This window comes from Thermobia domestica, chromosome 11 (genome assembly GCF_964235325.1).
Source record: "Thermobia domestica chromosome 11, izTheDome1.hap1.1, whole genome shotgun sequence".
Taxonomy (NCBI): domain Eukaryota; kingdom Metazoa; phylum Arthropoda; class Insecta; order Zygentoma; family Lepismatidae; genus Thermobia; species Thermobia domestica.
In genome coordinates, this window is record NC_137464.1 from 33334296 (window position 1) to 33358630 (window position 24335).

The window sequence follows — 24335 nt, forward strand, 5'->3', positions numbered from 1 at the left end:
TGAAGTCTTGATGCCAGTCAGGAGCTGTTCCACAATGTTCCACACGTTATCGATCCAGTTTAGACCTGAAGACATAACAGGTCAAGGTAGAAGACTTATACCGAGTTCACGGGATGACCTGGCGGTATGGGGATGAGTATTATCCTGTTAAAATCTGGGAACCCGCAAGATGGTTTAGATAATATTGGAGAAAAGGATTGATGAGATCACGAATGTACACTCCAAAATAAAAAAATAAAAAAACAAATACAGGCGGAATTATTGAGTCCTTTCATGTTAGTTGTCGGTTCTAATACATGATGAGTGCGAATAAACAATAGATTTTCCTGCTCACTTCCACACCTATATCACACATGCACATACCCGGCCATCAATGCTGGGAAAGAAACAACTCACACCACTGAATACTACCGCTTTCCAGTCACCTCGCTGGTATATTATCTCTTATCACCAACGAAGAAGTTGTAATCGATGAGCAGGTTTCATGAGTAATCGTAAAAGAGGAACGCGAGTAGACAAACCTCATCCAACAGTCACTTGTTAAGTGTTTATGCACTCAAATGAAGGTTTAAATGGTACTGATCGAAGTGGCTGTTTCCATCCTGCGAGTTAACGTGACTTAAATGGTCCTTTCGTCCAATTGCTTTCCACGACGTGATGGGGAGACTAGGGGTATTCTGCTGTGGGAATCTTACGTTTCTCGTCGTGTGTACCATCGGAAAACAACTAAGTTGTCCCGATCCAAGCGAGAGCTAATTCTGAAGGATGATTATCTGGCTTATCTCAGTCTTATGACGTGAACACACACGAAGTCATTTAAATCCAGAATAGGTGTTTGCTGGCAACACAAACACAGAGTGTAATCCACAGACCAATAAACTTATCGTATTATCCGATAATCTTCAAAGTATCAGCCTTCTAGAGACACAACGATCGGCCTGACTCCAACGGTTTACATTCTACTAGAATCTTCAAACTAAGTTCAGTGTACCCTTAGCAATCACTTATTCTCTTTTCTGAATCGGATGATGTATACAGGGTGCAAATAAATGCGTTTTAACCAGGCACATAGCAAACAGTTGTATCAGGCTAAGAATTGTAAACCTAAGTACCTCTTGCAATGTCAGATCCGTACAGAAAATTTTGAGAAGGAAATATAAACTTATATTTTCCACTAACTGAATTATTCCTTACCTACATAACTTTTGCAAGATGAAATCATCTTAATTTTCCACTAACATACAGATTTATTCAGCAGATTCTCCTGTTTTTATAAGTACAAACAATGAAATAGAAATATGATATTTTAGTAGCATAAGCATTTGGTCAGTAGTTATTTGTGACGTAGGAATCTCAATACCAAATATTTTAGCACTTTTCTGAACTATTTACTTTCCAGAGACTCAGTTATTCCCAGAGAGAAAATTTGGTGAGAGCAGTGTAATTTCATAGCTTATTACAAACTGAGTTACCGCATACGTACAGGATCTTAGGAAGGGAAATTTTCGCTTATATTCTCGTCATATATCCGCTCTTTCCTCTTTCATTTGCAGTGGATAGTGTTTTAGATAGTAACATGTGTAGGTACTACTAAGAACACTTCTTCTTTGCTACTGTCTACTTAAGAGCAGGTCACTAATTTTTTCATTCGAAAATAATTCTGAAAATAAATGTTTTAATGAACAAAGACTATATTTAATAGTCGGCAGTACCATGAACCTTAATTTTTACTTCCGTCATCGCAACTGTTGGTAGCGGAACTGATACTCAACTAAGAGATCGCTGCATAAAAGAGGAAACATAATTTTCTACTAAATATGATTCTCAAATATTTACAATCAGACAAGATGATTATCCCTGTCAAAATGTAATGGCTGTAAATATTAATAACTAACAAAACGAACATATGTTACTACAAGACATACAGAGTACATACAAATTACTGAAAAAATAGAAATTGGATAAATCTTCGCTTATCTTAAATTTTATTGATTAGCAATTCTTCTAATTCATTATGCGTTATTCAACAGTTTATTCTGAGTTCCCACATGATTCTTAATTTTCTAATGTTGATTCAAATCTTAAGTTAATATGTTAACAGTATACAAAAGTAATACAACTATCAAGAAAACAATAAGAAAATGATTTCTACATGTTCATAAATAAGAACAAATGCCTTCAACAAATTATGTGTCATAGCCTCACGAGGGAGAAAAAAGTGGAAAGCTTTTCAAATATTTCATTAATGTGAATGATAATCAAAGTGAAAAAGAGTATTAGGCGTTGTCTTTAGCTGTTGTTCAACTTTTTGATCAGTAGAATAATGTGTTTCTGGAGGGCATATATAGCCTTCAGGAGATGTTTTGTAACAGATAAAATAAATAAACACAATAGGTAAACAATCTCATCAAAACAAATCGTTGACTTCCAGTGCGAACAATTCGTCAATAAGAAAGTAGTTATTAAAATGAATTTTAAAACAAACAAGTATAATAAATTTTAAAATTAAAGAAGATGAAAGCATCGAAAGCATCAGCCGACTTCCTGCATCCTAAAACTCTTACTTCCGATCGCAGTTGCTATACTGTACACTGTATCTTTCCAGCGATAGTACTAAAATAACCAATGTGCAATTTAAATTCTTCCTCTTAACCAATCTACTGTTTTATCATTCGTTAAGCTTTAACTTTTGAATTGGAAAATTGGTATCTGATATATACTCAGTGTTAATAACCTTTGTGGTTTACATTCTAAAACTAAAGTTAATTTTTAAAAACCCTCTTTAAGTATTTGTAGATTATTAAGTATTAGAGAGTATTAGAGAGTTATTAGAGAGTTATTTTCTTTAATAATATTAACAGTAAAATTTAACAAATCAAAACATTAATTACTTAATTTAAATCTATTCTTCAAATATTGTATATACAAATAGAAAAGAATAACATGAAAATGTTATCTTGAATATTAAGTTTGATTGGTTGAAATTAGCAATGGCTGAAAAACAGAATTATTTTAGATGGATAAATAGCTATGAAAAAACCAATATGCAGTAAAACAAGATGCAGAGAATGCATTATTATAATAGAAAACTTTCTATGTTTAACCTACAGAAGATTATAGTTGTTAAGTTGAAAAAAGGATATAAGGATTTATTGAATGAATGAAGTGCTCAAAATTCCTGTGAACCATCCAATAGCAAAATAGGTTATAATATATCACGCAAATTGTAATACTATAACTACTATCACTGTTTTAAAGCACTATTGATGATATTCTTTTTAATTTGTGAGAATATACATATAAATTATACCAGAGAAGATACGAGTGCTTACAACAATGCAAAAAAAAAAATGTCTATGAATCCATTGTAATTACAGAAAAAGCTAACTTAAAATGTAATAAAATGCTTCTACAAAACGATTTTAATATAAAATAAAGTGGTACAAAAATAATTTGGTGAAAATGAAAACCGCTCATAATATATATCATATACAATACATATTACAAACAAAATTCAGCACACTATGCTCTAAATTACCGAAGTGAAAGGTTCGCTCACTTTCAACAACGATGATTCTGAATTAAATATTAAAAATTCAGTCTCAAATATACTACATACCCTGAGTATGAGTTGTATCAGGAATAAATTAAAACAGCAAGGAAAACAAAATGTATGTTTTGCACTAGAAAAATAACAAAAGCAAATCCAACTCGTACGATAAAATTAGATAAAAAATTTAAAAAATAAAATTTAACTTACTTTAAAAAGTTGGAAAAGATTGAAATTATAAAACTCAAGATATAAAACAACAAGTTAAGATATGAGAGCAAAAATGTGAATCACTTTGTCTGTAAAAATATGTATAAACGCATTTCCGGAGTTAAGAAAACGAAATCGGATATTTCTCTGATGACTTATAACTTTAATAAGCAAATATTAAGTAGCACGATGAAAACAAAAATACAGAAGAAATTAGTTTGTGTAGGCCCATAACATAAATTCGTTTTTCGCCCAACTAACTGTTAGCTAAACTATAAAAAAATAAAATAAAATATAAGAACAAGTATATAGTATGTAACCTATCTGATAGAAGTTCAAATATTGATAGTGAATTGTGAAAACTTATCCCGGAATCGTAAGAAAACAAAAAATAGTATTACTAACTTATTTTTTTTTTACTTGTGGTAATAAATATAAATATTCTTGGGAAAGATCGTGTTTTATAGAACGAAATAATAGAGCTAAATGTCGGATAAATTCGACATACAGCTCGCCAGTCTAATATACTACCGAAGTAGTCCAATAACTGAGGTGAAATTGAAGTGGCGAACACAGATGTGAGCATGGAGAACAAGGCTGGCCAAATGGCACTTCTAATATTCTGGCAATCTATAAATATCGTATTCTGCAAAACATAGTTGATAGAACCGGTGGATAAATGATTTGAAAGATATCATGCTGGTACTCTTCTTGAGTTTATTTATGTGATTATTTAAAGTCTTTAATTTACTTATTTTTACTGTTTTCCTCTATTTCCGCAATTCTGTCTTTCTATATTCCTTCTTATTATGCCTAAAGGAATTATAGTTTAGATTTCTGATTATTATCGTACATGTCTGTGTTTAGAGCTCTAGAATTTTAATATCGGCCGTTTTTTTCGTTTCTTTACGCTTTTATACGTCTGTTTGAACCACGGATTATATTTCTCTTCCGTCATATATACTATATTTGTCTTCACTTATAGTTCACAGTTTCATGGATATTTCATCCTTATTCCCTTTAATCCGATTATCAATCTCATTCTCATAACTAGCTGCCTCTTACGGAGTTTCAAATTTATTACAAATCATATTCCAGATATTTAAATTTCGACAATAAATTTTCCAGTGTTCGTAGCATCCGAGTTCCATTTTTTAAAGTTCTTTGGTGTATTACCTCAATCACAAGGTTGTTATTTAAGTAAATTTGGTCCTCTCCCTGACCTACATGATTGTATTTCAGATGTTGCCGTTCCCCTACCAAAACATGATCAGGTCGATTCTTTTTTAAAATTATCTGGAGATACCTACATTTATGTAAGAGAAGGCTGAAAAGATTATGACTATTCTATCATTTTAGAAAAGATCACGTGTTGAAAGTACTAATTCTTCTGGCATTAATTACTATTCATGTTAGTTTTAAGCCTATGAAGTGAACGCATCTTTCAAGAAAGTGGGATATAAGTTACTTTCCTTCAGAAGAACCGCTCGGAGAAGATCCATGAAGAAATGGTCAACATCTTATAGGACTCTGTTTTTTGTACGCAAATGTGAATAAGTAGTGATTTCTAAGCAGATTATCAGTGAGAAGAAAGACAACAAACAGTAATCGATCTGGAAATAATTTATCAATATTGCCAAATATAAGCAAAAGGTGTGGCATAGACGCTAAGAGTATTCACGAAACTTTTGTGTCATAATTAGCGATGATCTGGAAGTGACCAAACTCTCAGTGAAATTGAACGTTAATATATGTGCCAGCAGACCAAAAACGCGAGCGAAAGAGTTGGAACAACCAGGCATATCACTTCTCACTACTAACGTAAAGATGAACGATTTAGTCATGATTAGTAATTATGAACGAAACCGGATTATATCACCATAACTCAGAGGCGAAAAATTGTCGATGAAATTTAGAGCCTAAAAATCTGATGAGAAGATATTTGTATTATTCTTCTGAGATAAGTACGGCGTCATGCTGACAGATTACCTGTGCTCAAAGGCAGACAGTTAAGTCAGAGTATTACACATTAGTGATCACCCGTCAGAAGGGGATTTTGAAGCATGTGTTTCCCAAATTCAAAAACTACCTTAAGAGACTATATTGTATCAGGTCAGAGGTGATTACTGCCATAGAACAATTTGAGAGAAGTAAAATTCAAAAATATTCATACACTACTATAACACTCGGACACAAAATTGCTTTTAGTTTCTTTAGATATAACTGGACATGAATGTGGGTGTATGCAAAACAAATTGGATCAAGTACTGCTTCTCCGACACATGTTATTCTCCCCATCCGCCATATTGGATTCAAATTTCCGTTTTTCAAATGGGAATAGGTGCAAATGATACATCAAATTCATGTACAATTTTCTCGAAAATTGATTGGTGTAGAGTGTTTTACCGTAGATTATACCGTTTGCAAGATATTGCATGTTAAATATCAGCACTTCCCGAATATTGAACCAAATAGAAAGTTGTGCAGGACCGCTTGCGTATATGTAATTTTTTTACCTGATTTATCGTTGACAAAATATTCTCTGAATATGCATATATACAGACACACAAACATCAATAGGAAAATAGTAGGTCTTTAACCAAATCTGGTCGTATCTGGATTTATGTTAAACATTTTGACCCTAATACAGTACTTTCTTGTTATAGTAATCATTCACAGAAATGTAGTAAGGTTATGATACCAATGCTGTAAAGAGTTCATTTATACCTACAGTATTTTTTCATTTAGATTTTTCTTTTTTGTTTGCCAACATCAAAAACGTAAGCACATCTGATATTACTCTGCAAGTCTATTCGCGAAGTGCCTGCAAGGATGTAACATGCAATACCTTCCAAACGGTACAAGCTACGGTAAAATTCACTACACCAGTGAATTTCCGAGAAAATTGTACATGGATTCGATGTTTCACTTGCACCTATTCCCATTTGAAAATCCAAAACTTGAATCCATAGGGCGGATCCAAGATGGCAGTCGGGGTCGGTAGCATGTGTTAGAGAAGCAGTACTTGAACCAATTTGTTTTGCATACACCCACATTCATGTCCAGTTACATCTAAAGAAACTAAAAGCAATTTTGTGTCTGAACGTTATAGTAGTGTGTGATTGAATTCCGGGTATATGGAGGCCCATAAATATGCAAATTACCCATATGGGCCGTTAAAATTAGTATAATATGTATTGGAGTGCGAAGAACTTTGCATTTGAATCAATTTCATTCGAATCCCGAGGGGACACTTTGCAAATGTACCTTGTAAGTGGTGATCCAATTCTTGCAAAACTCTCTCTAGCATATCTGATGTGATGTTCTAGATGGCTCTCGTGATGCGCCCTCTTAATTCTGGCAGTGTAGCTGGAATTGAAAGTATGTAAAGATTGTCGACGAAACCCCACAGAAAGAAATCACACACTGTGAGATCTGGTGAACGGGTAGCCATATACACAAAATGTTCTCTGCGGCCTTGCACGACCAATCCATTTTCCTGGCAGGTATCAATTTAGACATCTCAACATTTGTATGCCAATGTGGAGGGCCCATCTAGTAGGAAAATAAACTTCTGTTCCTCCTCCTCCGTGAACTGTGACATTATCCAACTTCCCAACATGTCAAGATACACGTGAACTCTGTGCGATCCATATGAAACTTCCACAGACTCCGTCCACGATATCTTCAGTTACCTGTGTCCCCTCTGCGCATACTTTTCCTTTGATGACAGATGCATCTTATATCGCGAAATTGTTCAAACCACCTACGGCTTAACGATCCACGGGTGGGGGATTACAAGTCCGAATTGCTGTATAAATGTCCGTCGAACAGAAACACTGTCTCTAAGCGCATATTCAATCTCACACCAGCTACGATCAGTTGGCAGCTAAATCCTTTCTTCAACACCGGTTTAAAAAAAGGGAAAATTAAAATTATAAAACAACTATGAGAATAACATCAGATGAGTCTGCCGTATTACACAGCAAGTGCACCTAAAGTCAGAATAAAATTTCAAACCTCCTTCCTTCCAAATCACCAAAATCATGTATTTCTATTCAGTATTAGTAAAAATATAATCTTCTGAAATTGTCCAATAACTTGTAACCACCCGTATGATCTCTTTGTGACCAAGTGGCTAATGCATATGTTCTCTTTGCATATCGTGCAAGCTCGATCTCTGATAATAGTAGCAGACATCAGGTTAAAAACTAGAATAGTGGTTACTATTTCAACTTAAGCAGTAGATCCATCTCACTTAGTCTGATACTGAAAATGGTAATCATTAAACCGATCAATTATTGTAGTTTAGTTTCTAGATAGTATTTCAACTTAGACAGTACAAATTGATTAAATCATATTTCACTTATTCTTTAGACATAGCATTGTTTCAATATTTAGCATATTGAGAAATGCAGTTATATAAGCACAAGTTTGGATAGTTTTAGATGATGTCATAACTTAATAATGTAGAATTGTGACGCCTTCTTGGGAAGTGTTTTCAGTGATTCGCTTATCGTTCTTTTGGCAAAAATAGTGGAATAAGGATTTCACTCATTCGTACTTCCTCAGCCAGGTCATTTAATATTCATGTGTTGTTCAAAATCAATTCATTTTAGGTAGCATTCTGAATCAAGTATAATTTATGAACGTGAAATTATACATATCATGAATACAAAACTACGTCACTATTCTACATTCTTAAAAATCCATAAAAGTATTAAGTACTTAAGCACCCGCACATCATTAAAATCTGCTTTAGATAATTGATAAATTCTCCATTAAAATTTGTCAATCAATGACATTAATACTCAATCACAAAAATCTTACAAATTCCCGAAATGTCATCTTGTTTTGGTCTTAACTAATAAAATCAAACAATTTCTAAGTTATTATGATATTAAAATGAGAATTGCCTTATCTATGCAGTCGCATGAAAATTGCAGAAAAAAATAATTACTGTCAATAGAGAAAATTGAAAAGCGCAGGCAGAATGCATGCATATGTTATAGGCAACATGAGACAAAAAAAATGCTAATTTCATTTCAACATGGCTCCATATGAAGTATGAAGTATTGAAAAGGAATGAACACAATTACATGCGCAAGTACTTTTAAAATTACTTAGCAAATCTTTAAACAAAAATTGCTTTAATCAGAAGCAATTTTATTGTATGAGTGTTGTAAATATGTGTGGTGGTTTCAATACTGAATGGGTATTTCCCAACATATATGGGAATGAGATTTGCTTTTAGCATACTCCGTGCATAAACGGTTGTTCCTAATGGAGTAAAATTTCAAAGAGCCCCGCATATTTCTTTAATATTTTTTTTAATGTTTGAATGTTTATGTATATGAAAAAACTGAATAATCATTAATATGGCATAATATTTATTTGGTTATGTAAAATGTTTACTAGAAAACAGCAATGTTTCAAATCTTAATATCAATTCACTTGAATCTCAAATTTAAGTAAGTTATTGTAAAGGACGTTCTGAAATGTATTCTTCAAACAAATATATTTAAACTGACCTAATTTATATTTAGAACACAGTTAACAGTGCTCAATCTACCAAATCGATATCTAATAATATTATAGCTCGTGAAGTATTAAAAATATTATATACCGCATTTAAGAATGCTCTGAACGTGTATCCTGTATTTACCTAATTTATCAATGATTTCCTTACTCTATAGCTCCTGATGATGTTTTTCACTAAGTAAAATTTAAGAAAAAATATATTCTGTAATTTCACTTATTACGTTTAAGCGATATAAGTTTATACGTAGAAGTATGTTCTTTGAGGTCCTTGTAAAAAAGGCAATAAAAGAAATTTATGTTGTAATAGAAATGTCATAATTCGTCGAAGGAGTTAGAGATACAATCCGAATTAGATGTAGTGTGTCACTAGTAATAGAATATTAATGAAAGTACTTTGTAAAATATGTCTTCACTTTAAATATGTAATAGCATGTATAATGTTTGTGTAACAACGCTTATATCATTTCACTCTTGAGTCTGATAGCTGAAGCGTAAAAATAAACATGCACACTCCAATCAGAAGATATATATTTTACACATGCATATGGAAAGATGTCATGCCAAATTAAAGTAAAACATTGTTTCAAGCATGTTTCTTGTTTCTTGTCAGTGTAGTGTATCTAAAACCCAGGAGTATAATGATAATTGTATTTTGTTGATTTGTTTCATAATGGAATTTGAATTTTATTTGTATTTAATAAATAGTTTCATTGTCTCCTTTTTAAATATGAACAAACTGCTTAAGTGTTTTCTGTTTAAGTATTTTGGCTTGTACTTAACATTATATCAACTGTTGTAAAGACGTATTTTATAAACAAGAAATAGAATTGCAAATGTGTAACAAGAGAACTATCAAGTTTTATATTAGTTCTGTATCAACTACACTGACAAGGAGAGCTCTTTCCATGCTGTGATCTAGTACTACTAGTAGTAACTATTACTTTTACTATATTTGATATATCTACTTGCACTTTCAAGACAGCAAAACAAGCTTAGTTACTAATATCCGGATAATTGAAAACAAAGTTATCTATAGTTTTATGAAATATTACAAGTAAAAAGTGTTATAATTATTAAAGGTGCATATTGTATGTTCTCAAATTCTAGCTTTGAACGTAAATTCTCCTTCTGTATAAAGTTGAAATGAAAAGAAAATATTTTGATTGATTAGGGGTAATATCTATATAATTAAACGTAATAGTTAATTTTAAAAATATTAATTTAACATAAATTTTATATTTACATAATTAAGTGATCTTCACATAGTATATACGAAATCATTTTGTAAGAAGTTATAAAAAATTTTATTCTCTCTTAGAATAAAGGGAAAAATTCATTAATTTCGATTTTTTATAAGATGTAAATAAGTTCTGTTCATAAAGTAATTGCTACAAATGTGCCACAAGAGCAACCAATGCTTTTTGAGTCTTTTCAACAGTGAAATAAAGTAAATGTACCAACAAAATACACAATAATTTATAATCTTGAAATCGATTAACATTCAATGTTTATTTGCTCCTCTACTTGAACAAGCAGATGTCATTGTATTTACATAGATGATAATCTCAATGATTCGTTCTTTTTTAAAAAAATAAATAATACATATAGCCAATTCTTCAGCAATTTCACATTTCTCGTCAAAAATCTTAAAACCGAAGTTTATGAACTATACAAGTATTAAGGAGTCAAATCTAGACCCAAAACTCTAAAGTGAGCACGCAATTTCCATTAAAACTTCTTTAAGTTTTTATTCCTAAGAATAAAGGCTTTATTTTTTATTTTCTTTGCCAATATCTGCGTACTTTTAATCTGTAATTAATTGCGTAAATCTTTAAATTTTAGTCCCAGATTATCCAAAATCCTGGGTAAAAAGTGTTCCATAAAACAAAGATCTGGTTGGCATCAGATTTTATTCTATCTTGTACCAAGAAGAGTTTCGCAAGATTTAGGTCCCTGGTTTTAATTATTTATTTTTCTTTTCAGAATCCATGGTCATCAAGTTGTTTCTTTCAATATACCATGATAATATCTAGGTATAAATAACAATTTATGAGACCAAAGCACAGTTATGTCCTCTTCCTTTTCATAAGACAATTACTATTTCTTTACTTATTATGTGTGTTAAAACTTTTCGGAAGTAAAATTGTTATCTTTTAATGTAACATTATCATAGCAATTATCACGAAATCTATACTGAACAAAATATATCGAATATAAATTAGCATAAGATAGCCCCTGAAAACTTTCCTATATGTACAAAATATAGCTATTGGTTTTTCTTTTTTTCTTTGTTCTGTTCCAGATTGTTTCAGCTAAAATAACAATAGATCAGTAAGATCATTATCTAAGTAATATTTGCAGCCACATATCAATCTTATTCCAATGTATTAAATACTCAAATTGATGAAAAATTGCGGAATTGACATTGGCAACTACAGTATTGATGTTGACCCAATTCTTAAGGAAATTCTATCCTAATTGCTCTATTTCTTGGCATTATTCCAACTGATTATTTTTGTCTGCAAATATCTTTGTCATACTACTAAACGTACCAATATATATACTCATTGCCAATATATATAGTGAACTCGATAAATAAGTTTCTCCTTCATACTTATATATACTCATTCTCTGGTCAGGAATATTACTGTATTTATTTTCGTTTAGTCTACAAGTGCACGGAAAAATTTATCCTAATAATGTATATACAAAATAAGTTATTTCGACTTTTATACTAGGAGTCCTTAAATTTAAAAAATCGTTCGATTACAGCAGCCTTCTAATAGTACAATAGCTCTTTCAATTTTCTTTCTTCTATGATACAAAAAGCTACTCACATTTTCTACATGTGGTTTTTCATACATCTTTCTCCAAAATTTTCAACGTGATCTGTACGTTACAGGTATGAGCTTCGTACTCTTAGTCGTGCTAACTTTCTTCATTTCCCTTATATTTTCATTTAAGCAATAAGATTATTTTTCCATACAATTCGTTAGGGTTTTAAAAAATTTCAAACTATGCTTCTGTTCGAAAAAATGAAACTTTTGCACTTGAAAACTTACTCAATATTTCTGAAATCCTTTCTATAGATTACATACTTTTCCGATTACATTTTAATCTTCAATGTAAGATAATTTCAATGTGTTCGTCCATATGGCGTTAATGAATAATATGAAATCGCTACCATTTTAATATACGATTTTAATTTTAGTTCATTTTTTATTGTTTATTAACATTTTTCTGCGCTTGTACAAATTAGAAATTCATAAATTGTGACTCTTATGTCCTGGTTATTCTCAATTGTGTTTCTTTTACCACTTTTTATTCCGTTTATTGTATCATACTTATTAGTGATTAATGATAAATTATTAATTAAATTGTCAATAGTAAAGAAAATATTAATTACACGAACACAAACCCCCGTGTGTATGAAGTTCTTAAATAAAAATGAAGTATTTTGAACTTTATTTTTCATATACATGCTAAGGTTACTTCTGTTTTTGAGTTACAAATAAAATACTTCATAAAATGCAATGAATAATAATAATAATGAATTTTGTATTTAAATCTTCAAAACAAATATCTTGAAGAGAATCATGCAGAGTATAATTGCTCTCTTGATATTCAAATATTAAGATGCACCTTTAATAATTACATTGTAGATGAAAGATATTGAAAAAATATTTCAACCATTCCTTTTCTACTTCATTGTTCCATGTTTATGCTCCATGCAATATATATATTTTTCTTAGTCTCAGTTGAGAGACACTGCACAAGTCATATGAATGAGAGTGTTTTTATTTTCAAGAATACCTTGTCTTTGTGTCCTACAAGTGGTATTAACGTGTCTATGTTACTTAAGAGTTTCTTCTTCTTCAAGAACCGTCTTAGGCAGCAAATACATACAATAAGGATGATCAAAATAATACCTACAAACAAAAACAGTAATGGAATTCAAGCCATAGTTAATGACATTATTCTCGCACTGATTTCGTAATGTCATCTTTCATTTGCGATTTAATGAAGTCCTCGTAAATATCTCGTTATGTACTCTTGAAAAATATATGAGCATCTAGTTGCATTTCTTAGTCATCACGTAAATTATGGTCTAAGTATGTTTCAAGTTTTAATTAATTTGTATTATTAAGATACCTTAAAAGAACATTTTATGTTTAACACGAATTTTTGTATTAGTACCTAAAATAAAACATATTTGTGAGACCTTATGATGGCCTATGATTAAGTGTAAAAATTTAGAATTACTTTTTTTAAATCTTCTTTGTAAAAACCGAATTGAAATTATTTATATTGTGATAGTTCTAATGTGCGAGAACTATGTCACTAAATACAGTAGAACGTAAAAAACGAACAATGATTAAGTAAGATAACAATGTAAAAAAATATTCTTAAAGTACTTCACTGGAGACAAAAAAAAGCTATTCACTCTTGAAAATTTTGTAACACAGTCAAATAAAAATTACTTATATATAATGTATGTTTTCTAAGATGTATTTAGCTTATAAGTTAAATACACCAAAGGTTTTAAGCACGTTTAGCTAGATTAGTGGAAATTATTAAATACCTTCGACTCATCTACTTTCTTAATAATGCTTCATACAATAAACAAAATTTAATATGTAGTTGTGTGATATCAAATAAATGCGAGTAAAAAACAAGGATACTTAGTAGATATAATACAATTAACATTGTGGTTAGAAATTTTCAGATGTAAGTTATTCAATATAGTTAAATTTAAGAATTACATTATTCGATCTTCTATTTTAGTGGCATTACAGATGCTAATTTACTGTATTTAAAGTCTTTAAAGAGAGTTTAACATATAATATACTTAAATATGAAGCATTTAGGTGCTTTCCTTACTTAAGAAATTTGGGTGCATATGTGCTCATTTTTGTTTCCAAATCGTAAATAAACTTTTGTGGGTGGTAACACTGAATACATTACCTTGGCAAACTTCAAAGAAGAAACTGCCAAACGTACTACTTTCCTATTTAGACTAACGGATGAATGCAGTTTTCTATCTGGTATTTCAATAGCTTATTTAAATTTAGAGTTCAAATCCAGAGTTTGTATTGTATATATAAAAGAATATTGGTGTACAACTATTTATTGTTGTATCATACAAAGTGAAAAATAAACATTACGTTTATGTTTGTAGAAAGAGTTAATACAGAATAAAATAACTTTCAAATTACAAACATTTTAATACTATTAAGCCATAACGAGGAATAGATATTTTATAATGTTAATGACGTTGAATGGCTGTGACTTTTTTTATTTATATATAGCCCAATGATTTATATGAGTATTATTTTTTTCTGTTTTCTTTGAAATAAACTGAAATTTTATTGTTTTTGTTTTACTTGTTTTTTCTTCAAACTTATTTAAATCTCTTGTTTTGTTATCTATGATTTTAATATTTAATATTGCAAATTTATTTTAAAACAGAAAGGACATTCAAATTGACTTAAGAGGCCTAATCACTGCGAAATTAAAATACCGCTAATTTTACAGTAATTATGTGATATCTTCAAATAGATAAAAGATAATCAAAATGTGAAACAAGAGCGCGTTAGACAATATTATTTTGCATGAGATACCGTTATTACGAATCATCTAGTAGCTTTCAGTTTGCAGCCATTTAGAAACGCAAAAGTAAATGCCAATTTTCTTAATGGCTGGAAGTCGAAAGCAGATAAGTGAATCATGATAACGGTATCTCGTGTAAAATAATATTATCTAGAGCTCTCGTACCACTTTTCGATTATCTTTTATCTATTTAAATATATCATATAATTGCCATAAATTAGCGGTATTTTAATTTCGCCGTGATGGGGCCTCTTAAAAAATAAATCAGCAAAATCACATCAATAAAATTCCAGCTCATTTCAAGAAAAAAATTATTCCTTGTATAAACCAATGAGTTAAAAATCAAAGATGCCATAGAAAGGCACTCAATATTGTTAAACGAAATAATTAGTAACCAACTTACTGAAATAAATAAAAATTGGAATGTATGTTGAGTTATTGCGATCCTAAACTCTTACTTATCGTGTTTCTACTTTCTCCATTACATTATGTGTGCTATGAATAAAATTAATCATAACTCTTAATGTTACTACTAATTTAAATGTTGTTTTAAACGTAGAAATAAATTCGTTAATAAATTCGTTAGGAAATAATTTCCTAAAATATTTCACCTTGGAAAATCTAATAAGTTACAGATAGTTAAATCTTTAAAATTCTTCTGCTTTCAAATAATCAGTTACTTTTAACGTCTATAAGATTTGAAAATGTGTTGAACTGACTCTTTTGCTATAAATAATGCGTGACTACTGTTCTGAGATATAAATATTAAATTTCGTATTAAGTAGTAGTTCTCAAACATGTTATGGTATTAAATAAGAATTTTACTAATGTGCAAGTGAGTAAACAAACTGAAAGCGATACTTTCAATTCATTTTTCAATTTTGAATTATCCATAAAATACAACTTTAATTTCACTGTTCTAATTTGCTTTGCTGAAATTTAACACGTGTATATTCAGTGTTACAACAGGTATTATAAATTAAATAACATTTATTTTACTGCTACTATCATATCATAAAATTAGACCTAATTTTTTTCTAAAATGTTTATACTAAATTACTTTATTTAGTGTCGTACATGATGATATTCTCAAAAAGAAAGCCGGTTATTGAGAATCTTTACTTTGACCTTTTACTGACCGTAACACTTGTAAAAAGTTCACTTACCCACAACAATGGCAATAATACCCCACGTAGGAATTCCTACTTTATGTGCCACTTCTTCAGCTACTTCCATGAACTTCTCACGGGCCTTTTCCGCAGAGCTTACTGTGGGAGCTTCTGATACAACGGATTCTTCAGGTGACGGCGACGTCACGTCTGTTGGAGCAAACAAAAAATAGAACATTGTTACAAAAAAGCATTCCCCAAAGGTTAAGAGTCCTTATTTAATCATTTTTATTTTTTAACTTTGGAGAAAATAATCCCAACAATATGGCATGTATGTAAAGTATGTGGGCATGTATGTAAAGTAAATACATATGTATGTATTATTAAACCTGTAACAATATCTCCTTTCTTGTTCATGTAAGATTACATTGAGAGTTTGGTGGTTCATTTGTAAATATTCAAGATTAAAAATAAGTTCATATTGAATTCTTAATTCGTGGCTTGTGTTATTTTTTTGCATTTGGTTGGATTTCTAGATGAAACTGTGTGCTTTTTTTTAATATTTTAATCTCCTTTCATAATAATCCCCTTTTCTTGACTATAAAGAAAAATCACCTTTACATATTCTCTCTCTCTCTCTCTCGATATATATATATATATATATATATATATATATATATATATATATATATATATATATATATATATATATATGTTAGGTAAATATGCTTGTATAGCATACTTTAAAATTTTGAATGTCATTATTTAAAACTTGCATACTATATTAAAATCCCTACCTCAATTCTGCATCCATCTATTGCATACAATTTTGGGATAGTATAAGGTCATTAAATGGATAATAAAAGAGGTCGAGGTAACATCCTACTGTTTTGTTCACGATGGCCGCGGACGCGGGAAACCAAAGAACTGCCGAGTACCATGGTAATTCCTTAGAGGATCTGACAATAATTTAAATTGTTACATATGACGACCTTCCCGATCATCATTGTTTTCTTTTTACCACCCAACTGTCCTTTGATCTTCAATTTATACAACATCTGCACCATAAATAATTCCACCTATTTGCGCTTCCTCATAATTATTAACAATGTTGCATTGGCCGATAGTAAAGAAACTGTAATTTAATATTACACTATTACTGTTACATTATGTACACGTATCCTCTAAAAAAACTTCAAACGAATTTTAAAAAGTAAAAAGTAAAGAAAATTTAAAAAAATAAAAAATAAAAACGACAGAATTTCTCTGAAACAAAAAAGAAAGAGGTATGAAAAGAAAATAATGAAATACTGAAATGATGAAAATTTACATACTTTTCAAATGTTTCAATGCTAATTCCAGTTCTTTCTTGAACATTGTTTCCAAAATTAAAGCAGCGGGAAGAAATAAGAATGTTACACCTCCGAACAAGAATTTATTGATTCCAGAAAGACTTCATTAATATTTACAAAAACGAGTTACTCAGGAGGAAAACATTGTACAATATTCTTATTGAATTCGATATACCTGAAAAACTATTTAGACTACTAAAGAGGTTTCTTAAGTGATATCCAAAAGTAAAATTCGAGTGGGGAATATTTGTCCACGAGCTTTTACGTCTAGAATGACCTGAAACAAGGAATTGTTGTCGCCACTGTTAATTAATTTTGTTGTGGAATACACTATAAGGAAAATTAAAAATAGTAACAACCAGGTTCTACAGGCTAGAGCTGAATGACATGTACAGTCACGAACATTAATAAATGAAGGCTGAAGCCATTATTCCTAATGGCTCCAACCTCAATTTATTAATATTCGTGATTGTACCAGGTTATGACTTACGGCGATTATGGCAGTATGATACGATAAGGACAATAGAAAGGAAATCAAAAGTTTTATTAAACGTCTGCATGGATATGGGTTTAGAAATAAACGCATAAAAAACGAAATATTCGGAAATTTAATTTGACCATTATACTACAAGTTATGGATATGTTAAAGTAGTTTCGGTACAAAACCTCATGGTCGTAACTTCGCTGTCCAAAACCTAATGGGTCAAAATCTCGTCTATTCAAAACCTTAGCTTCCAAAATCTCGCGGGACGAAATCTCGCCTGCCAGAATTTCTCGATACTAAATTTCGCCTAGGATAAAATCTCGTCCTCTAAAATCTTTCGTGGGACGAAATCTAGCCACAACGATTTATGCAGTGCAAAATATTCAAGACATACATATGTACTGTATATAGTCCTAAATTTGAAAATGGCATATTCTGTACCCCTAGGACGAAACATCAATTAACAGACACATCTTAATAACGTATACCTCCATGATGCGAGCGTATTTTTTGTTCCGGCAAAATACAAGAATTACTGTAGGACATCTCCCTATTTCACTATACGGACATGGACAGTATCCCCCTCCTAACATTTTAGCACTCTTCATAACGGACAGGAGTTATTCTCAATGTAAACGTATTTAGCAGAGTAAATACTTTCTGGAATTTGAAAATAAATTAGAGTATTGTAGATAAAAGAATCAATTTCAAATTGTTCATCCGTATTCCCGTGATGATGAGATAGACAACGTTGATTGAATGTAAAGAAAAATAATTATATAAATTGCCATCTTTCCCCCTTAAGAGAGGAATTCTAGAAAACATTGAGATACATTTTGCTTGTTTGTAATGCAGAGTTTATGTACTGAGTTTCATCTTCTTAAATTGATGGATACATGTGGTATTATATCTTTCGTATTGATTTTGAGCCCCCGTTAGGATTTGCAGTTGACATTCACCAAACAATCTAACTAAAATAGATTTGACTAGAGGCGCCATTCGGGGTTTCAGGAGGCAATTATCTCCTGAATTTGGGATACGCGTATTAGTTTCAATCAATATTATAACAAAGAAGTTATGGAAAATATAAAATTCTACAAGAGCTGAAGTGGGATTTTTATTGAAATGAGAACTTGATGGATTTTTAAGTTATCTAACCTATCTTATCTTAACGTTAACACTTTGTTCGTCGTTAAAAATGACAACTAAGAAATTTTCAATGTAAGTTACTTAGCTATTTGTGATATCCATCAAATCGATATGCACGCTAAACATAGTATAGATGTATCTGATACACAGGATTTTAAGATGAGGTTAATATCTTTGCCAAGTCATTGATTTTGGCAAATGAAATGTTCGGTTGATCGCTGTCAAATAATAGTTAACAAGGTAGTATCTCGATGGCTTTCGTTCACCATGTAAAATAGTCATAGGCGCCGACTCGAAGAAAATATTGAAGGGGGGGGGCAAACAATGAATAAATATATCATCATATTTAGCTGTTTTTTTGTTTTTTTTATCAACTGCTTGATGAAAGTCCTCTTCCCTCTCCATATCTCGGGTCACCTACTCCGATGCATTCGCTCCGCTGCGAAATTCACGACCTAAGTCAAATTCGCTTAAAGGCATTAAAACAAATTCAAGTTCAAACTTTGGGAAGTTCATTGCAACTTTGCGCACCACATTGATCTTTATTTTTCATATCAATGCTGCCAGAGTGTTGGTTGAAGCTCCAGTGCTCTATTAAAAACACCGTTTTGAAAACGGCATTTTCTATCGAATAAGGTTATTCCTAATATTGAATTAAAGGCACGACGAAGTTTACGACAGAAATTATTGCTCCTCTTTGCTAATTCTTCCTGGACTGGATTATGTTGGGGGGCGAGGACCTCACCTTTAAATGTTGGGCCCCCTCAAAGTTGGCGCCTATGAAAATAGTGTATTACTAACAATACATTGTATATTGAGAGAACACAGTGGTGCTGTTCTTATTTCCATGCTCATTCACCTAGTTTTTAACATTGCCGTGGTATTATTTCCAAAGGGCTCTGTGTCAAACCGGTAATACCAATCCTGTGTTAACCACACCACCAGCCCCTTGCTGTTGAAGTAACATGCTAAAGTGGAAGTCATTCTGGGACCATTGGACTCTTGTCTTAAAACCACCATTTTCTTACTTTATAGAATTAATTTATTAATATCATTTTAGTTGCCAGTTTCCTTGATATATTAGAATGGGTGGTACTGTCAATCTAAATCTGATAATATTTGTTATAGATACAAGGGTCATTCAATAAGACCTTAGAAAATCCTAAAGATGACATTCATAGTGCCAAAAAAGGTTTGCTTTTAGTAAGCATCATTCCTCACTAGACTGTCGTTAAAGTTTCAACTATATCCGTCACGTGGTTTCATTGTCATTGTCGATTGAAGAAACAAACTTTTGTTTATTTAGAGTTGAGTTGAGTTGATTTTGAGTCTAACGTCCCATTCAACAGCGAGGCTATATAAGACGTGGACCTAGTAACCGAGTTGTACTATGAACTCCATTAATTGCCAAATTCACTTTATTCGCGGTTATTGAAAAACTTGCTATTTGAAAGACACAAAATGTACTTGAATAGATTAGAAGCGATATAGTTTGTCAAATCACTCCGAGCTCAGTGGTAGAGCGTTCACCTCTGGTGCATGGGGTCCCGGGTTCAAACCCTGCTCCCGCCAAGTGATCTTTGTGGTGGACAAACACCGTGTGTGTGGGTTTTCCCTGGGTTCTCCCGTTTCCTCCCAGTTTCTTCATTTCACCATTTCATTCATTTCTCATAATCACCGTCTCCTTTAGCCTAACCGGCATAACCGTGGGACGTAGAACTCAAGGATTTCATTTCATTTTTTCAAATCTCTCTGACTCTACAAGAGACAATTCCAACCACATGATATGCCGTTCTGAACAATTGAAGACCGTTTTTTCAAAACTCGATAGAGCAAGTTTTGAAAACGGAGGTATGTTTTTTTTCTGGTATGCTTTTTATGCTACCAATCGAGCTGTGAAATCAGAATTGGCAAATATCGAAATGTGCCATGTGTATAACATACTAAATCATGAACGTTTGTCAAAACTTGATAGAGGTTATAAACAATAAGAACAAAAAATTGAATTGTAAAAAAGATGTTTGGTGCTCTATCGAGTTTTGAAAAAACGCTCCTCAATTAATTAAAAACGGAAGAAATTTCTTTGCCGTAAAGGGGAGTAATCTTTAGTACGTAGTTTTAAAAAAGTAGAGTCAGATTTTTTTCTACCACCAACTTTGTGCAAAACATAAAACCGTGAAAAAAGACCAGAGGAGGATTTATAGGTATTTTCACAATTAGTGATTCAAATATGTGCGTGTATAAAGCTTCGTTAACCAAATCAATGTTTAATTACTGTGATCTCACAGTTCTCAAATGATGTTTAATTAAAAGGATTTCACTCAAACGTGTAAACAAACTAAACATTAACTTTAATACTACGGGTAACTGATTCCAATTATCGTAGTGGCCTCAGGGTCAAATTATGCATTTCATTGATTGTGTATATTTTAAAATCTAATTTGTGTAACTGAATGAAATTGGACTAATAATTAAGTGAAAAATAGTCAAATTGAAAATGAATAGAAGTTTCTGACCCATAACAGTATCAACTCAATTTGACATGACTGGCATGATTTTGTAAAGTTCATTTCATTGTTCACAAGTTATCCAAATATACTCAACGATTCCTATACATAATCATAGTTCAACTTACATAATCATAGTTCATAATCATAGTTACTATCATAGTAATGTAATTTGCCATAGTGCTTGTTCCCGAGTGAGAGATTGGGAAAGAAGTAGCTCGCTGAAGAATCAACTATTTTTCCAGAGGGTGTAGGTTAATAATTATAGTTGTTCTTCTGTAACCAGAAGTTCTCTGGTTCAAAACTTGCAGCCGACTATCTTCAGGGAGATTTTCCTAGGATTTATCTTTACCACCACCGAATAGTTGGATGGTACTTTTAATGTACAGGCCCTGAATTCCTTCCTACCATAGAAATTTCCTTCTCATATTTCATCCTTAATTATTTTTAGTGTCAAATGGCTTTACAGCTGTATCTGGAACTTTCTTTGACAAACAGTTAAATTAATAAGAGTCAGCAATATCTTCTGCAATATATTTTATCAGCAAGCATATACGGAGCTAGACATAAATAGTTTTGCTCAAGGTACTTGTCACAAGGGTAAATTTTTAACATAGAATTGAACTTCTTAAAATAAATTTCTTTTTATAATACAAAAACATGTCAGTCCGTGGTAACATCAATTCTTAATAGTACACAGTTAAGGTAATAGGTATCGCTATCTGCCCTACTTGCATACGAAATCTTTCAGTTTAACATCTCACAACTATGTCCTTTACAGTAAGGGAGACGGATGATTAAGGCACGTAAATGATGATGGAAGAGCTGGTGGAGGGGTCGCGGTGGCTCAGTAGTAGAGCGTTCACCTCTGGTATATGGGGTCCCGGGTCCAAATCCTGCTCCCACCAAGTAAACTTTGTGGTGGACAAACACCGTGCGCATGGGTTTCCTCGGGGTTCTCCCGTTTCCTCCTACTTTCTTTATTCCACCATTTCATTCATTGCTCATCATCACCTTCTCCTTTTTGCCTAGCCGGCATATCCGTGGGATGTAAAACTCAAACTCAGAACCGTTGGAATTAGAATGTCGGAGGAAACGGGAATACCCCCGAGAAAATCCACGGACACGATGTTGTCCACCACAAACTAACTTGGCCGGGGTTCGAACCAGTGACCGTGCACACCAGAGAAAAGCGTTCCACCACTGAGCGTCCGTGCCAAATGCCAATACATGGCGCTAGTGTGCAGATAATTTTCAGATTTAAAACTTCAAACTGGTTTATTTTAATTTAATTGCGATTTCAAGGTAGAGCAATAGTCGTTACTATAATCTAGATTTGCACATTAATATTTGTATATTTCCAGAGTAATACTATATAATGACGATTTAATTGCAATTTAAATTGCATTGTTTTAATTATTTCAAAATAGATAATGCTGAACATAAAAGTTTTTTTTTATTATTATTATTAAGACAAGTTAAGAGTTAGGAGCTTTTAATTAAACACAATTTGAACCTATAGTATACAAAAGCCCGAAGGTTTGGGTCGGTGCAACAACACTAAAACTAAGAACAGTTTCTTAAAACAACACTTACAATAGCGACATTTATATTCAACTTGTCTATTAGATGTTGACATAATGCACATTGTTTTACTTAAGTTTTCGATGAATCAAGGATTGACTGTTGTAAGAATTTATTCAAGCAATTTTCAAATTTTAGGAAAAAAAAATAAGCATCAAAAGAATAATCATGTCATCATGTGACAGACATGTTAATAATGTGTCTCTTGCAGTATCTTATTTTCCTTTAATGTCATAAATAACAAAATATGTAGGGCAATGAAAAATGAATATTACAAAAAGTAAAGGAAAATATGGACATTCGCATTATGGACACCAAATAAACAAAATCTCTGAATGCTTCAAATTTCATAACTTAAAAAGATAGAGGGATCAATTAGTAGGTTAATTTGCCCGAACGCTGTGCAATCAAGCTTAATATTGCAATTTTGATACATGTCTTGATTACTCACTGATGGGCCAGCTTGTGTTTGGAATTCGCAATACCACGACCAGAGCAGATTTTGTCAGCGTTCAAGTTCAGAAGATGGTAGACATCATCATAATAACATATAATAATTGTTATTCTTCAAATCGATAACTATAACATCTCCAGAGGTGGAAAATTGAAAGTCAAAGCTTTTCAATGGAAAATGTTCATAAGAGTGGGATACAGGATTTCCGAGACAGGTTTCATCTACTAGCTGAAACTGCAGCAAATATACACATTCAAGTTTCGTGACTGTAAAAAGAGATATGAGAATGGACGATGTCCAGCGTTTCTTGAAAGCTGCTTTAAGTGATCGGGCCTAATTATTGTGTGACGGGTTCGATTCCCGGCGGGAGCTCATGTGGTTCGGATTCCACGTTAATCAGTAGGTCCACGTCTCATACAACCTCGCTGCTGAACGGGACGTAAAACTCAAAATCAATCAATTGTGTGACGGCCTGCTCAATGCAAACGTTGTAGGATTATAACAGGATGATAGGAACAAGCCATCAGTTACTGAACAGGAAAATACAGGGTGCGGCACGTAAAACCGGCCCGTCGTAATATTCTGGTATATTGTGTTTTTGGCAACACTTAAATAATCTACCTTCCTACCAAGAGATGGCGTAGCCGCAGCCAGTGAAACTTGTCGAAACCAGTTGAGAAAAAGGCCTCGTTGTGTTAAGCCGGGTGAGTGTCAGTGTGTGGTAATGCCTTATTCGATACCCGAGCGTGTTGCCATTGTTGAAGGGTTCATTCTCACTGGATCTT

At 32.1% G+C, this 24335-nt stretch overlaps 1 protein-coding gene across 2 annotated transcripts in view; it reads right to left on the minus strand.

The window, feature by feature from the left end:
* LOC145664021 (synaptotagmin 1-like) overlaps nucleotides 1-24335 on the minus strand; it is a 124628-nt gene that overhangs the window by 41423 nt on the left and 58870 nt on the right. For both annotated transcript variants that reach the window (XM_081730312.1, XM_081730311.1), the window contains exons 3-4: nucleotides 16078-16230; nucleotides 13115-13230 (exon numbers count right to left, since the gene is read on the minus strand). In XM_081730312.1, coding sequence (XP_081586438.1) covers nucleotides 13115-13230; nucleotides 16078-16230 — 269 coding nt within the window. The remainder of the gene's footprint in view (nucleotides 1-13114; nucleotides 13231-16077; nucleotides 16231-24335) is intronic.